The 18,261-nt window shown below is 34.4% G+C and overlaps 2 protein-coding genes across 2 annotated transcripts; both read left to right on the top strand.

The window, feature by feature from the left end:
• The first annotated feature begins 6,956 nt into the window (after positions 1 to 6,956).
• Positions 6,957 to 8,825, top strand: LOC132641913 (UDP-glycosyltransferase 89A2-like). Its single transcript, XM_060359027.1, has one exon. The coding sequence runs from the start codon at positions 7,177 to 7,179 to the stop codon at positions 8,578 to 8,580; it is 1,404 nt and encodes a 467-aa protein (XP_060215010.1). The 5' UTR covers positions 6,957 to 7,176; the 3' UTR covers positions 8,581 to 8,825.
• A 2,317-nt stretch (positions 8,826 to 11,142) lies between these two features.
• LOC132641912 (uncharacterized) lies at positions 11,143 to 14,306 on the top strand. Its single transcript, XM_060359026.1, has 6 exons — positions 11,143 to 11,630; positions 11,736 to 11,772; positions 12,256 to 12,492; positions 12,582 to 12,629; positions 13,072 to 13,526; positions 13,966 to 14,306. Exons 1-6 carry the CDS (start codon positions 11,332 to 11,334, stop codon positions 14,039 to 14,041), a joined length of 1,152 nt encoding a protein of 383 aa, XP_060215009.1. The 5' UTR covers positions 11,143 to 11,331; the 3' UTR covers positions 14,042 to 14,306.
• Positions 14,307 to 18,261: the final 3,955 nt, after the last annotated feature.

Here is an 18,261-nt window from a genome sequence, read left to right as displayed (position 1 = left end):
ATGCATAATGGTACGTCGGCTTGCAGAGCCTCTTACAAGACTGACATGCTATATACGCGACTTTGTCTGCAAAGTCTCTAACATGCTATATACTATAACATAGATACTCTGACTCGGCAACACTCCGGAAGGAAATGGAGCTCGTCAATCCAGCTGGAACATCTTCTAGCAATATCCTCTACTCATCTGTATACACCTGCGTGGCATGAAACGCAGCGTCCACAAGAAGGGACGTCAGTACGAGCAATGTACTGAGTATGTAAGGCATGAATAATGACATAATAAGGGATGTAAAGTATGAATAATAACCGAAGGGAAATATAGAGCATATCGTAAGATAAAAGAATAACATGTACATATGAGTGCCTCTTAGGGCGGATGCCATGCATGCTAGCTTTCTTTCGAAAAACATATAAATATTTGCAAGTAAACTGCCCGACCATATAGGTACGGTGTAATGCTGCCCGGCTATTTAGGCACGGTGTAATGCTGCCCGGCCATTTAGGCACGGTGTGATCATCATTAGCCCGCGTCCAGGCCTCCCGCGTCCGGGGTAATCATAAACTTGCCCACTGCAGTGGTGTGTCTGCCCGGCCACTTATTGGACGGCGCGGTGTTATACTGCCCGGCCATGTAGGCACGATGTTATTAAAATACATACATAATTATAAAGCATGCATGAAAGCCCAAGTGAAAGCTACAACTCTCTCGGAGTGACGTAAGGTCGGTAACCTCCGATCTATATTATGGAATAATCATCATCGATATATCTCACCTCGAAGGAACAATTCATGAGGTGAGGCCAACAATAATGAGAAACTCAAGGAAATCATGAAATAAACTCGATAATCTCATAATAGCATTAAAATCATAAGCTTTGGAACTTCTAGAATCAAAATCATCGTCATCATGCGCATCATAGAAAACATCTCATCTTCTTTATTCTTATAAAGCATACTCATCTTCAGCGTCATAAGAAACTCTTGGAATCATGAAACTTTAACTTTTGAGGATAAAGACATTATGGAAAACATCTCATCTTTAGTATCGTAGGAAACTTTTAAGAATCATGATAAAAACATGTCCATCCTTGTTGTCATAAGAGCTTACAAAATCATAAACCTCTGTTTTGGAAAAATGCGGACATTTTGGAAAACATTTACGGGTTATCGGGAAAGGAATCATGCCTTGGAATCATAGACTTCTAACTTTTGAAAACAAAGAAGCTATGGAAGCATTTATGACATCGTAACGTAGGAATCATGCCTTTGAAAGAAAGGGACGAGCCTTAACATACCTGTTCGACCTCCTATTAGCTACGCTTATTCGTCCGAGCACGCAAGTCTACATTTAAGAGGAGTTATACTGACGTTAGACTTTTTATTGCACACTTGTTCCAGGTTTCAAATCAGACTACTCAATATTCTGCCGAAAATCGGGCAGCATCTCCCCTGTTTATATACCTAGCCCAAAATTACAATTCAGCAACCAATCAACAACAACAACAACAATACCAACATCAAAAACACCATTATCTATACCAATATATTCCATAAACATCCCACATGATGTTTTTCAACATACAACAACAATACACACTTCCTTTCATCCCAATCAAGGAGTATAATCTCATAAACACACCAACAATGTTAGATACCACTTCTATACATATAAATCAGCCCAGCCACACAGCCACAACATGTTCAAAACAGCCCATGAACACAACAACTACAACACAACACTTTATGACCTTTCCTCCATAACTATTTTCACTTTTCAGGCTTGCTAAACCTTCAAATAAACTCAACATAAGAGATAGGATGAAAAACATACCTTATACTTGAAGAAACTCAGCCACATCAACTTTCTCCAACACCAAACTTAAGTAGAAGCAAGAACAATCACCCATTCGTGGACTTGTTTGGTGTAATCTTGTTAAATTCTTGATTTATTGGACTATAATGTTTGGGGGAGGTGTGGAGAAGTTTCTAGGACCCTTTAAAGTGTTATTTTGCTGAAAAAACGGAGTTGATTGGGTATTTATACCCCTCCTAGGTCGGTTGCACCGACTTTCTCAAGTGGGGCCCGCGGAGCCATTTGGCAGCTTAGAGTCCTGATCTTAAAATGGCCATAACTTTTGATCCCGACATTGTGTGAGGGCCCACGACCTACGGTTGGAAAGATCTTTCAATTATCTACAACTTTAATTCTTGGTGTTTTTCCAAATTCCAAACTTATAATAGCGTTTTGGCCCCTCCAAGTCAGGTCATCCGAAAACGTATCTTTAAATCATCCTTTTGGAGGGCTTATGCCCATATTTGGCTTAAGGGTCCTTCTTAAGATTTGCTCAACTTTCCATGTACTACTCATATCGTTTTTCATATGTCCTTTACAAAATCCCGACATGTGGGCCCCACCTTAACTTATGGTTACGAGGGCTATCATCGAGTAACGTTTTAACTGATTTACTCCATACAATCTCCAAATGTCATATATATATTCTTGTACTCAGATAATGTAATCTTCATTCCTAATCCTTGAATAACTCTGCTCTCCCTTGAGCTCATACTAAGCCGTCCACAGGCTTGATAACGCAAAATTTTCCAGGGTGTAACACTTTTGCCCTCATCTTCCCGATGTTGCACAAGTTCCAAGGGATTTCATGAATCCTAGGCATGGCTAACACCGGGAAGGGTTCAAGCTTGATCCATAATGACCAACTAATCTCCCCATAAACGTATTAACTAAAGTATACTGATTATATACATAAACATACATGACTCAATCAAATACGATATGATTATAATGTAAGGATCATAAAGAAAATCGAACACAACATGCTTTTAGTGAACATATTACAACAGTCCATTAACTACTTAATAACTTAATTAAAACAGCAGACTGCTTTTAGTGAATATATTAACGTCTTCTAAACAAACAGTAAGAAAATAATTTAAACAAGTGCAGCAGCGCAGCCCCCTATATTCCTCTTCGAAATAGTTCAAATCACGCAGAACAAGACAAACAAACAGGCGGATGTGCATCACATACAGACCTCACATAGAGCTGATGTTTCACGAAACAAGGAAACTAAAAAAAAACATTAGGCCTGCTGCGACCGAAGCAGTAAAATCAAACATCACAACATGATATGGCTAAGTTTAGACAGGGGTAAGAGCATTCTGATTATAACCGAGAGATATACCATATATATGCTAGATATACAAGTTCATATATACCACGGGTATACAGAGCTTTTGTATATACCTAGCATATTTGGTATACCTTTAGTATACACAGTTTGCATCCCAGCAAAACAAATATGTAAACTTACAACAAACCTAGTTCTATCATGTCATAATACATTTAGGAAGTTCATAGAAGCAATTTAAGAGACAGAACACAAATGATATACACGATATTTAGAACCTAAAAGCTAATAAGAAGCAGTTATATGTGCAAGATTCCTTCAACAAGCTTAACAGACACAGAAGAGAACTATCATGAGCAAATTTTAAAGAGTGCTATGCCATGAAGAGTTGGAAACTAACAATGCACACTAACACAGATTCAATGCGTTACTAGACAGACCAAATCAACACACAAACTGACACCTTAACCTCATGCTCAGGTCACGATGTCAAACTAATACTTCACTGGACACTTAAACACAAACAGACAGGACTGAATTAAACCTTCAGCTATTTAATGCAACTTCAGAACTCAGCTGATGCATGCTAGTTCAAGAAATAAACAACTACAATAATTAAGAGGACCAAGAAAGGTTGTTCAATCTAGAGCTACTGAGATACCAACAGTTGGATAAAAACATTTAGGTAAACAGGGATTAGATATTTCAGACTTTGATTAAGAGTTAAACATATGGAGTGATAGCATAGACTCAGATTATCCCAATTTTGCAGGGAAACTAACATACACAGATTCAAATAGGCGGGGATATAAACTAACCATAATCAGGTAAGTCTAGACAACATGTGTATCCTATTTCATACTTCATTTCATATTGCTAACAGAGAACTTAAGTAATCTAAACACAGTTGGGTGAACCACAAAGCAATTAACACACATAAACATAGATGTCGAGCCACATGAGTTGAATTAACATGAATTTGATTGAAGAATACACTTATTTTAAGCACAAAATCATCTTAACCGAGAGCTAGCAGATGGCTAAACTAATCTAAACAGGCCTAAACAAGTAGGATCATGCCAAATTAGAAACCAAACACTATCGATATAATCATCCACACATGAACTCATACGAACATCTAAATACTAACAAAACTGAAATTAAACTAAACTAAAATAAGACATGAACATATAGATGCAATCAACTATTAAATTGCAAAAACCCAAACTAAACTAAGACATGAACATATGAACATTATTAAAAATCGAAACTAAACTAACTAAACATGAACATGCATAATACTACTAAGTCATTAAACTGAGATCCAACCAACTGAAACAACAAACATGTATGAACACATAGACACTTATTAAACTACTAAAGCTGAAATTAAACTAATTAAAGAAGGATTGTTTACCTTCTTCGAGTGCAGCGAACTGGGCTCGATTCTCGGATCTACACCCGAATTTGAAGTAGCAACAGGGTAAAACAAAGTCTTAATATTTCGAAGGAGTACCCGATGGTATAGGGATTGAGAAAAATGTTAATTTTTTTAGAGAGATCAAGGCGGCTAAAAAAAAGAACTGCCCCAAATGAATTCATAAGCGACCCTTTATAGGAAACATCTAGGGTTTTCTAGGGTTTAAAAGAAATTGGGCGGGATTTAAGTCAAATCCTTTTTCAAACACAAAACGTTAGAATGCTTTTCTGTCATCGATCAGAAACAGACGAGACAAAGAGACAAAAATCCATTAAACTTGTAATAAGAAAATGAAAAAAGAACTGGTAAAGAAACGATTTGAATTCAACAAACAGCCAAAACTCATTAAGGATGATTCAGGTTGAAAGCAGAGAGAGGGGAAGCAAACAAAAAGAAGAATCGTCAATGGCTACAAATATGAAGGGGGGAGGGACGAGGTCATTAATTTCTTCCCTCAAATGGCCATGCATGGCTTATTATCACGAAGGAGCTCTGTGGATTTGCTGTTTTCATCGCTGAAGAGAGAAAGAGAGGGTGAGAAGAGAGGAAGGGAAAGAGAAAGAGCGGCGCTTATTGTTCATTAGGTATTAGGTTTAGGCTGAACAACAAAAGGAAAATGGACTGGGTCGTGTCGGCTTAAGGGCTAATGGGCTGATGAATTAAAACGTGGGCTGGTCGGGTTGCTGACTTTAAAATATGGGTTGATCATTAATGGACTGATTATTATGGACTGGTCCGGAAAAAAAAATAGTGTGGATTGATTGGACTCGGGTTTGGGCTAATATTGGCTGAATGAAAGGAACAATTTGTGCTTCTACATTTAAATAAAAGACCTATTTTTAAATAACTATATACTAACGTGTGCTAAATTATCTAATATAAAAATATGTAATCATTAGTGCTCAGATAAAAAAAATGATATGACGTCGTAATAGTTGTGGGATAATATTTTTTAAAGTTCAACAGTAAATAAACGCTATTATTTAATTACGCGAAAACAAATGCGATGCGTGTGCATAAAATGGTAAAAATGATGAAATGATTATAATGCGAATTATAATAATACCGGTAATAATAATAATGACAAAAAATAATAATAATAATAATAATAATAATAATAATAATAATAATCATAATCATAACAATAATAATGAGGTAGTAACGGTAATAATAAAAAATAATAACAGCAGTGACTACAATAGGATAATGAAACGCCGGTATTAATAAATGCTAATAATTATAGTAAAGTATAAATAAATATTTTTTAAGTTGCCAAAAATACTAGAAGCGTAAATAGATATTTTGGAGGAAGGCGGGACAAAATTGGGTGTCAACAACTTGCTCATTCGGTAAGATTGTATAAGAATTGAGAATATTTTGATAGTTTTCACAACTTGTGGGGTTTTTATGTCTATAAGAAAAAATACAACTTAAGAAACTCAAATTGCATGTCCAAACATAATTTCATCTCATGAATTCAAACCATGTCTAAATGGCAAAATGATAGAGTGAATAGAATAAAAGAAAGAGAAAGGTGTGGGTAAGCAAAAGTAGTGGTGGGACCCACAATTCCACTTGTAAAGCAAAAGGTGGAGCCTCACGCAACTTTTGTTGTTTGAGCCTCACCCATCATAAATTTTTTCCACTTTTGTCAAGTAAAAGTATCTAACCGGTCACTTTATAAGTTTAGATGGCAATCTTATGAAACATGTCAAGTTGAAGGGAATATTTAGGTATTTAGCCTATTATTTTTTACATGCTCGTGGAGAAGGTTGTACCTCAATAGGATTGCTAAGGTGATGCGTAGTCCCCTTACTTGTACTCGGCCTCTTTGATTGAATATTTTATTATTAATGAAAGGGTTAATGCATTTTTTATCTCTCAATTATTGATAGATTTTAATTTTAATCTTTATGACATCTACTAAGTACATTAGTTTCTTGTGCAATTTTAGCTCATTTACTTGTGAATATTCTCAGATTTATCATACTTATTAATAGTAACACTTTTGCCACTTAGTTATTCATGTATCATGCAAATTGCAATGTTACTTCATGTTTAATGACTATATAATTCTACAAGTAGTCAAATATAAAATATTTTCTACATAAAGAATCAAAAATCACAATTTAAATTAATTAAATATTAAATATGCTGAGACATATATCGGACTAAAAGTAGAATTTGTCAATAATTTAGGAGCCAAAAGTGCTATTGCTCCTCAATAAAATAAGTCACGTGATATGCATATTAGCTTAAAAATCAGCATACACATATGTCGTGGAATAATAACCTTCCCCACAAAGTTCCACAAGCAACAAAGACTAGTAGGACCATCTACTTTTTTGCAGAATGTTAATACCAAGACTTAAATAATTATGGAAAAAGAAAAAAAAGGACTTAAATAATTGCTCCTACCAAGAAGATTCCTTAATTTTCCACCATTAAAACATCATCACTAAAATGTTAAACATACATAGCTCCAAAGTCAGACTCACATAACTTTTTCTTTCGTTTGCCTCAAAACAAAAAAAACTCAAGAACCATGTCAAGCTCTGAAAATGGTGTCCATGTCCTAATATTTCCTTTTCCAGCACAAGGTCACATACTACCCCTTCTTGACTTCACTCATCAACTTCTTCTTCATGGTTTTAAAATTACAATTTTAGTCACACCAAAAAATCTACCAATTCTTGATCCTCTTCTTTCTATCCATCCATCTGTTAAAACTCTTGTTTTTTCATTTCCTGGCCACCCATCACTTCCCTTTGGTGTTGAAAATGTTAAAGATGTTGGAAACTCAGGCAATGCTCCAATCATTGCTGGTCTTAGTAAGCTTTATGGCCCAATCTTAGAATGGTTTAAGGCCCAACCCAATCCTCCTGTGGCTATTGTTTATGATTTCTTCTTGGGCTGGACTCAAGATTTGGCCCAAGAACTTGGTGTGCCTGGAATTGTTTTTTACACTTCTGGGGCATTGTTGGTTTCTATTTTGGGTGATATTTGGAGGAATTTTGGGGCTTATAAAGGTTTGGGCTTTGTTGAGTTTAATGGGCTTCCTAAAAGTCCAAAATTTGTGAGGGAACATCTTCCTTCAGTGTTTCAGAAGTTCAAAGAAAGTGATCCAACTTGGGAGATTGTTAGGAATGGGTTTATTGCAAATGGTAAGAGTTTTGGGTCAGTTTTCAATACTTTTGAGGCTTTGGAAAGTGAGTATTTGGGCTTTTTAAAAAAGGAAATGGGCCATGAACGTGTGTATTCAATTGGGCCGATAAATTTGGTTGGTGGGCCTGGTAGAATTGGCAAGTCCAATGTGGATGATGGTGGAAATGAGAGAGTTTTCACTTGGCTTGATGAGTGTGATGATGGATCTGTTCTTTATGTAGCTTTTGGAAGTCAAAAGTTACTCACAAAGGCCCAAATGGAGGCCTTAACTATTGGGCTTGAGAAAAGTGGAGTTAAGTTCATTTTGGTAGCTAAACAATTGTCAGCCCAACAAGAGGAACAAGGTTATGGATCAGTGCCAAAAGGGTTTGAGGAAAGAGTACTAGGAAGAGGCCTAGTTATAAAGGGTTGGGCCTCACAGGTGGAGATATTGGGCCATCGAGCCGTTGGTGGGTTTTTGAGTCATTGCGGATGGAATTCTGTGTTGGAAGCGATTGTAGCGGGGGTGCTAATTTTGGGCTGGCCCATGGAGGCAGACCAGTTCATTAACGCGTGGTTGTTGGTGGAGAATATGAAAACATCGGTCCGAGTTTGTGAGGGCCCAAACTCAGTGCCCGACCCGATAGAGTTGGGTCGGAGAATTAGTGAAGTGATGAGTAATGATTTGTTTAAGGGGAAGGCAAAAAAATTGAGAGATGAAGCACTTGAAGCTGTTAAAATTGGAGGGAGCTCCAAAAGGGATCTAGATTTGATTGTGAGAGAGCTGACCCAACTAAGAAGTTGAAAATTTATATAGATGGGCCAAACAATTTTAAGGTGGGCCAATTTTTGATGAATTTGGTTGGGCCCAGATGGACATTTGATGATTATGCATTCTTCAACTTCAATATAAATGTATTGTATTTGATAATGTGAGGAAGGAAAATGAGACAAGTTGACCTTGCCCAACTTATATTATATGTTATTAATTCCCAAGATGTCTCATTATACTTACAAATAAATGTGATTTCTTTTAATTTGTTAGTTGTATTAAGAGTTCTATTATACAGAGGATAAAATATTTATTTCAATAGTTTATGGGAAAATTTGGCCATTTTACATCCAAGGTGGGAGAGCGATTTTGCGTTGCTTAGCTAACGGCGAGGGTATTTTGAGCTACACGATTAATCATGAGGCCATTTTTGTGTCAAAACCCTAAACGATTATCAAATTGTCCCATTTTGAATAGTTCAGGAGCAAAATTAACCTTTTTTCCTATAATATATTTATAGGTAGTATAAGTATGAGCCTTCCCTTTTCTTTGATGTTACACAGATGCACGATGGGGGTAGTACGAGGTGACATATGGCATTACATTAGAAGAATAAAAAGAGATTTCTAAAGTAAAATACCATAGTGAAACAATCATGCTTGACAAGATTTTTTTTTTTTTTTTTAAATGATAATAGTAGAATAGGGGTGGATCCAGAACATTTGATAAGGGGTTCAAGAAAAAGAGATTGGATGAAAAAGGGTTAAAAAAAAAGTGTCGTTATAAAGAATCGAACCCGCAACCATGGACTTAATAATAAGCACCTCAGCTGCTGAACTGAGTTCTCCATTATGTTAAGAGGATGCAACATTCATATTATACATGAATAAAAAAATTGACCCCATATATATATATATATATATATATAGTGTAATTTTCTGACGAAAGGGGTTCGATTGACACCCCTTGCACCCCTGTAATTCCGCCCCTGAGTAGAATTTATGAAGGAGATGTATCGGAAAATTTTGCAAAAGAGAGAATGAAGGAGTAACACTTTAGGAATAAAACCCAACATACGCTACAAGTAGATTATGCATGAAATTTCAAAAAGTGAAAGAATAAAAGGTAGATAACTTCTGAAAGCAAGATTGTAATTTATTTTTAGACAAAGATTCCAAGCAAACAACAGTGTGAAAATAAAATAAAAGGCCACATGATGTGGTGATGTGGAAGAAAAAAAAAATGGGGAATGGGAAAAGTCATACTTTTGGACCAGACTAAACAATAAACTTATAAAAAGGAAAACATTTACAGAAAATACGTATATTGGATTTAATCGCATTATAAAATATTTTTGTCTGTCTTATCACTTATGTATTTTTCAAACATTTGCACTGATCGATTACATTAATAAACAAATAACAAGCTAATTTTTTATTGTTAATTATTAAATCCAAATTAGCATAAGATGAAATAGAAGTTAGTTCATCAATTTCTCCAACAACTATTCACATGGAAACTAGTAGTAATAAGAAAAAACTCTAAAAATGTCAAAATTTACTTGAAGAATTAAGAAAATTATTTTACTTGAAGAATTAAGAAAATTAAACTTAAAACATTCACGAGCGCACTAACACCTAGGTCAAAAAGGAAAAGAAAAGAAAGTCATCGATTATAAATTGGTTCCCCAATATCTTAACAATTTAGGCCCACAATGTCATGAATGCTTGCTTTTAAAATGGGGTCATTTTAGTTTCTTTTTCTGACTTATGAATTCTATTAGTAATTTAGAAATTGTCAATCAACAACTTCTTTAATTTTGTGCTAAGTGGTACTATATAAATTATTAACTCATGTCTTATCAAATGCAATCAACTGATATGATCTTCTCAAATACTATCAAAGATCCTTCTGCTTCTTTTGACTTAACATTTCTTGAGAGAATATTTAATTACTGCTCTAAACACATTTTACTTTTGGTGTTAGTGGCTATCCCATGTTAAAACCTCATGATTATTACTTGGATATTAATTAACATCATTTACTCAAATGATCAGACAATAAAGTGGTTAATTCATAATCTTTGTTGAGGTTTACTTACAGACATCACAATTACCTAAGTGTATGTAAATATTAACAACCCAAAGGGAGTTAATGAAGTAAGATAAAAATTATATCATGAATAGAAAATAATATTTTGTATATATGTCAAAAATTCTTTTTATAGATGTATATTAAATTAAAAACCTTTAGTGTAAATTCTAGCTTCGTCAATGCCCATAAGTATAACCGTAACTTCTCCCTTAACAGGTACCTAATAAAATATTCAAAATATGCACCTTGATTATTAAAAAAGTTAAGCATTAATAACTCAAAAAGATTAAGAAAAAGAACACATATATTTTAAAAGCTTGATTTAACTAATATTTCTAGTGAGAATCAAACATACAAACCACTTTATCACAAGGCGTCAAGCTAATCCACCCAAATTAATTTGATTTTGTCATCAAAGTAGCTTTTAACCATTTTATTAGTGTTATTATGTTTTCGGTTAGCACACTTTTAAAGGTAGTGTCTTTTTAAGGACAACTCTACTCCATAGTCCACTTCTCCATTTGACATTTTTCATCTTGCAAAACTAAGCCATTTTCCTTCAACAAAAATAGCAAATACCAAAATCATCAAAACATGTTCTTGAAAATCCTTTCAACATGATATCTACTGTTCTTTTCTTCATTATATGAAGAAAAAAGACTTAGAAAAATCACACAAAATATTGAGAAAATGGGTGGTGCTGCATCAACAATTGCCTCAAAGTTAGCATTTTTTCCACCAGAGCCATCATATCAAGTTGATTTAGATGAACAAACACAAAAATTGAAACTATTAGGTGTCCCTCAAAGTGAAAAGGGTGAAGTTTCAATTTTGCAAACAAAGAGAGGACATTATATTTTTGCAGTTTTTGTTAGGAACAAAGCTGCAAATTTGACACTACTTTACTCACATGGAAATGCTGCTGATATAGGCCAAATGTTCCAGTTTTTCGTCGAGCTTAGTGATCGTTTACGCGTAAATGTTATGGGGTAATTTGATCACAATTTCATGTGAATTCGTCTGTTTTTTTTTTTTTTTTTTTGGTTATTTTCTTGATTCATCTTTATAGGCTGAATTTAGATTTATTTTTGCAGATATGATTATGCTGGATATGGAAGGTCTAATGGAGAAGTAAGCAATTTTCATTTTAGTACATGTTATGCCTTATTTTATGTGCTGGCAAGAGAAATATATCAAGCTATTCTTTGAGCTTTACAACAAGACTCAGCTAGTATAATGTATTAAATATGCCTTGATGAACTATAGTGATTATTTATTCTTTTCTTTGAAATTAGTGATTGTTCTAAGTTTGTTTAGTGGTAATCACGTTTATGTCACAACGACATGTGATCAAATCACTCCATTCCTACTACTTTTCTTTTTCTTTGAAAGGTTAGATATCCAAATTTGGGACGGATTTAACTTATATACACTGATACTGTAATTTACCTGTTATAGCAGGTTGACTGTCTTATCTTACAGGCGATTAGTTCCACTTATTATGAACAACTTGTAGATATGTTTTAGGTGACAACATATTGTAACAACTCTTTTACACTGTCAGTGTATGTAGAAGTTAAACTGAAATTTAAGTTGTTTATGTTGGTTTTGTAGCCAAGTGAGCAAAACACATATGCTGATATAGAAGCTGTTTACAAATGTCTAAAAGAGATTTATGAAGTGAAGGAAGAAGACATTATATTATATGGACAATCAATTGGAAGTGGTCCAACTCTTGAATTAGCCACAAAATTGCCTCAAATTAGGGGTGTGATTCTGCAAAGTGCAATACTTTCTGGACTTCGAGTAATGTATCGTATAAAGTATTCTCTTTGGCTCGACATATACAAGGTTAGCCAAATTTTTCGTTCAGTAGTTAATTATTTCTTAATATATAGTATGTTATAGTAACATTGTTTTTTTTGTTCTCTGTTTGGCAGAACATTGATAAAATCCCATATGTCAGTTGTCCCATTCTTGTGATTCATGTAAGTCTCCGATCTCAAGTATTAGTCGTTTTGGCAAACTGAATTTTTCAAATATTTGACGTTCTAGAAGGGTGATTTACACGAAATATTTGTTTCCATCTCAACCTTTATTGTTCCAATTTAAGGGGAGATAAAGAGTAACTTATAAAGCTATAACTATTATGATTAAGGTTATTAAATGTATTTCTTAAGGGAAAACTTTAAAAGACAGATAATATGAACCGGAATATATTATTTTTCTTGTTTTTGTGGCATGCCTTGAAGCACGCGAACTTCAATTAATTTTTAGACCAATGATACACATCTCAACTAGCTGCCACACAATACTTAGAGGGACTAAGTAGAATTAAGACTAAATCATGGATTAGATTTTCTTGATTGTCTCCAACTTATAAAGAAATACTTAGAAGATTTCATTGGGCAATTTTCATTTGGTCTGCAGGGTACAGAAGATGAAGTAGTTGATATTTCACATGGTAAAAAGCTTTGGGAGCTAAGTAAAATGAAATATGAACCATTGTGGGTAAATGGAGGAAATCACTGTGACTTACAAGTTTTTCCTCAGTTTTTTACTCATCTCAAGAAGTTCATAACTTCAGTGGAAAGACAATCAGATTATTGTCAAACTGTTGAACTTGAGGAAAGTATAATTGACTTAGATTATACTCTTGATATTACAAATGAAATTAGGTGCAGACCAAGTACTGAAGATATTGAAAAATCAAGAATCAGTACTGAACATAAAGAGATCATTGCAATAAGGCCTAGCACAGACAGAAAATTGAAGCCAAGAATTAGTGTTGACAAGAGGGAAAAAACAAGAAAAAGCATCGATTATTTCGGGAAATCAAGAATTAGCACTGATCAATCTGAGAGAGGGCGGAACAGCATTGACCGGTAAAGAATTTTACACTATCAGTGTGTACTTTAACATCTTGTTTCAGTTTCCTTCCCCCCCCCCCACCCCCCACCCCCCACCCCCACCCCACATTAACTAGCTAATTCCACTTATTATAGACGATCACGTATAGTTATCCGACCCCTAACAACGTAATTTAACATGTTATAGTAATTTACCTAAAGTTAACTAATTCCACTTATTATGCATGATTATCTATGGTTATCTACCTCTAGCGTTGTGTTTTAACATGTTATAACAATTTACCTCCCTTATTTTGCATGTTAACGAACACCACTTATTAGGCCGATTACCTAGAGTTACCTTTTAGGTGATCTAAAAGTTATTTTCATTGTTGACACTTCAACTTATGATCTTACAATATGACTAGAAATATCATCATGCTGTATTTTGACTATTGATTTTGAATGATTGCAGCTTTGGAGACATGATGAGATCAGTAGCATTGTGCAATATTGACTGTTTGAAACAGACACTAGCAGAGGAGGACTAATACAACTAAAGTCTTTAAATTGTTATTAGTGTCTGCAAGAGTTTTTTTTTTTTTCCTTTTCCTTTGTTTGAATGGTATTTTCTTTCTCTAATGTAAGTGGCACACTACAGCAAAAGGAAAAGGAAAACAAAGAAGAAGAGATCTGCAAAGGAAAAAAGAAAAAGGTGAAAGATGTATGGACCACGTTGAAATTACTTCACTGCCTACATGTTTTGTGATTTGAATATGTTCTTTCTTTATTCAAATTATAGTTTTGGTCCCCACATTTGCAGTCCATTCTTCATGGTTGTTAATTCTTTTTGAAACATTCTTCACATTCTTTATCATGCGAATGATTTATGGACCCCCCATTACATGATTTTTTGTTCTAAACTTTGTTATTGAAGATTAGAAGATCTAAAATAAAGAAGCAAAAGCAAGATAAAGTGATTAGGGAGCCAGTAAATGATCTTCTTAGTTATATTGCTTTTATAATCTAGAATTTGCTCTTTTAAAAGGGGCCACAAAAATCATGATTTCCTTGTCGGAGTAGCACCTTTATTAACCATTGACAAAGAAAAAGCATAGGAGATATCTTATCAAAGAAATATTCCAAAATATTGTTTTATAACAAACATTTGGATCATGATTTTGATTTGATAGCTTGATTAGCATTTCCTAGGATATGGCTGTAATCACCTGCATAATTGTTAGCAATTAATGAGTAAGAAGTCTCGTGATAGAGGGAAGACTGATGAGGACAGGTCAATAAGAAATATTGATAGATTTTTAAACCGGTGAGGTTTTACAGAAAAAATCTTAGAAAAATTTTACGTCAAAAAGTCAGTGGATTGTAAGTGCAATACAAGACAGCGCACAAGATCACCTGATAGATGTGGTTTTAGGGTCAATATGACGTAGTCAAGGGACAAATCCGTGAGATATGTCGTACCAAAAGAAGAAACACTTACCATGAACTTGGACCGTGACAATGCAGTTAAAAGTCTGTAAAACAAGGTCAAGAGCGTCTTTTTTTTTTTTTTGGTAGCTCAAACACCAGACAAAAGGCAACTCAATAAAGTCTTAACAACTCTATCATTTTTTCAACCAGCCTGACCTAATCTAGATTGGTAAAAGTTGGGTATAATCAATGTTTCACTACTTTGTAAACAGAATTGGAAGAGTCGTGATCTCTTATAGTACTAGGAGCATCCAAGTGTTAGTGTCCCCGTGAAATTTTACTATTGCACTGTTTTTGAGGTTATTTTCGGGCACCTAATCTTGGTTAAAAGAGACCAATTTGTTGTTGCTGATATACCCTTTTGATGCAGAAACTTGTCTGTCCTGCAAACATCAGGAAGTATTAAAAAATAAAACTTTTCAGAAAAGAACTATCTTACAGCTTGTTTGGATGGTTGTTACATATCGATTTCTAACGTATCGTGCTATATTGTAAGCAGGATTTTTTGTAACCGGGGTTAATATTTATAGAAGATACAATAAATAATTAATATCACATTTGCATGTAAGAGATAGCCTTGACTCGTTACATATTCAAATTTTTAGCCACAGAGGTCATATTTGCCAAAAACACACTTAGGTTGCGGTTCGAACCTGCAACCTGAGACAAGAATATTATGCGCCAAACAAACACTCCAAGCGAGTCTCGTTGTTAAGGGGTGTCATTTTCCTTCCATATGATTTTAAACGCAATACTATATATATATAGTAAAATATTTTCCGACGAAAGGGTTCGCATCACACCCTTCGGGTCGGACCCACTGATAATTACATAAGGCTACACATAAGCAATCTAAAGAGTAAACTTACAATATTATAAAGAAAAGTTAGGTATGTGTAGAGTTATTATAAAAAATTGGAGGGTAAATGATAAAATATGATTATTGATTAATAAGCGAAGACAAAATGAGAGTGGAAAATAAGGTAACGACGCGATCTGACCAAATTAGTCATTACATAAAATGAGACTTTTCGTAGTTACATAACGATAGATTTGATTAAACAAAGAGAACAAGAATTTGATTAATAAATAGAAATGAGGGGAATAGACTTTAGAAGAAAAGAAGAAATAATCTAACAATTAAAATACATTAATCATTAAATTCAATCCGGGGGAAAGTGAAATGAAATCATACTTGGAAATCTTACTTAGAGATCCAAAAGAGGTTCATAAACTGTTTTTCTCTATCTTCAAAGTTAGCTGACTCTAATATGAAGACTTAAAGATTATTTATACTAGTCTTGCAAAAGTAACCAAATTATAAAACATAGTCACTTGAGCATATTGGTGGCCTTGAAATCTTCCATTCATGCTTCCTTTAAGTCCTCCGAGCTGTTTTTTTTTTTTTTAAATAAGGTAACCCTTCAAGCTCATTATGGTTGGAAGAATGGTCCAAAGTCCTACATGACCTTCTTGGTTGTAATCACTTTCCTTTGTTGTAATCACTTTCCGCGTACTTGAACTTCAAAAACTCTCTTTAATGAATATTCTATTGTTGTGATTGAAAGCTTGCGCATCTAAGACAGTTAACACCCTCACTCTTGATATTGATCTTGATACCACGGGTTGCATCAAATCTTTAGGTCATCCAATCATGGAGACAATTGTATATCATCTCCACGTTTGGCTTCCAGGCTCAAGTGACTTCTTGCTTTAGTGAACTAAAATAGCTCAATGTTTGTCGATCTCTTTTCTGCATTTCTATCACTTAACATTTTTAGCTCCAAACTTGATCACTCCACTCTTTTGGGCCTCTCTTTGTATCTCCCAAGCCCATTTAAACTAACCAAATTAAGTCCCCTTTTTTTTTTTTGCGTGGATTGGCCTTCTTTCGGGCTAGTCTTTAATTTTTATCCTTCACTTAAAAAGGTAGCCAAAAATATCTCGAGATTTTCGATTCGAACCCTTGTTAGTAAAAAAAACGCAAGGCAAGGATTTTGCAAAAAGTTTGCCTTATGCAACAGACTTTGCCTTAAGGTTTTTGCAAAAAGTCTGCCTTATGCCTTAAGGCAAAGTTTTCCTTAAAAGGCAAAGTCTGTCACTTCCGGCATAAGTTCTATGTAGTTACACCCAAATAGGCCTTGCAAAATTATTATTATTTTTTACTCTGTTGGGTTTCGAACTCAGAACCTCGGGATATTTTCGGTTGCCTTTTTAAGCGAAGGACAAAAATTAAAGACAAGTCTGTATGAAGAGTGATCGTGCAAATTGGCAAATTAAGTTAGTTTATGCAATTAAATCATACTGAAAAGCTCAAAATTCAAGATATATATATATATATATATATATATATATATATATATATATATATATATATATATATATATTGATAAGTTGATTAAATAAGAAATAAGAATAATTAATTAAAAATAAATGAAAAATGTCATGTGGATGTTTTTTTGATCTGGCCTAGTTTTTAGCTTTCAAACACCATAAAAAAGGTGAAGTCACTCTCTATATTACTAGACACTACACGAGGCTTCTAATAAGAAACATTATGGTTCAAGGGTGTAGCAGCAACACCTCATGAAGTCATAATGTGAGTATAAAAATTGCAAGACATGAATAGTTTAAGCGATTTTCATGCATTAACCCTATAATAAACTTTTAGTAACCATAAGTTTAGTAGTTGCAGTCTTGGAGAGCCCTTAATATAAAATATTAGTAGTCTGAACTTTCTTCTCTTCATATTTTCAAAGGAGTGGCGGAATCAGAATTTTCGTTAAGGGATTAAAAAAAAGGAAAAAAGGGTCAAAATGCCCCTTTATTTTAGGAAATGGGCTAAAAATATCCTTCATTATAAATTTGGGTCAAAAATACCCCTTTCGACATTAAAGTTTTCAAATATACCCCTGTCTTAACGGAAATCCCACAAAATAACTGATTTCATTTTTAAACTCGCTCCGTTTAAATCCGACCCAACTAAATAAAAAATTCATATGGGTTACTCGCTTATGTGCCTAGTGGCTCTAGATGTAGGACTCGGGAGAATATGTTGGTCGCATATGAATTTTTTATGTAGTTGGTTCGGGTTTAAATGGAGCCGAGCTGATGGCGAGATCAATTTTTTGTTCGAGGTTCAAGAGGAACCACCGCCCAATGGTGCTTTTATGAAAGTATGATCACCTGTCATGCCCCGAACCATGGCCTAAGCGTAACACGACACTCGATGCCTGACTGCATGTGACCGAGCGAACCACATGGCTTGCTGACTCAACAT

This window comes from Lycium barbarum, chromosome 5 (assembly GCF_019175385.1).
Source record: "Lycium barbarum isolate Lr01 chromosome 5, ASM1917538v2, whole genome shotgun sequence".
Lineage (NCBI taxonomy): Eukaryota > Viridiplantae > Streptophyta > Magnoliopsida > Solanales > Solanaceae > Lycium > Lycium barbarum.
This window is presented reverse-complemented; position numbering and strand designations above follow the sequence as displayed.

Bases quoted from the DNA above. Each gene is read 5' to 3' on its own strand.
- LOC132641913 (XM_060359027.1), top strand. From the start codon at position 7,177: ATGTCAAGCTCTGAAAATGGTGTCCATGTCCTAATATTTCCTTTTCCA.
- LOC132641912 (XM_060359026.1), top strand. From the start codon at position 11,332: ATGGGTGGTGCTGCATCAACAATTGCCTCAAAGTTAGCATTTTTTCCA. The intron at 12,493-12,581 runs GTTAGCCAAATT...TCTGTTTGGCAG, and splicing joins TTTGGCTCGACATATACAAG to AACATTGATAAAATCCCATA. The intron at 12,630-13,071 runs GTAAGTCTCCGA...TTTGGTCTGCAG, and splicing joins GTCCCATTCTTGTGATTCAT to GGTACAGAAGATGAAGTAGT.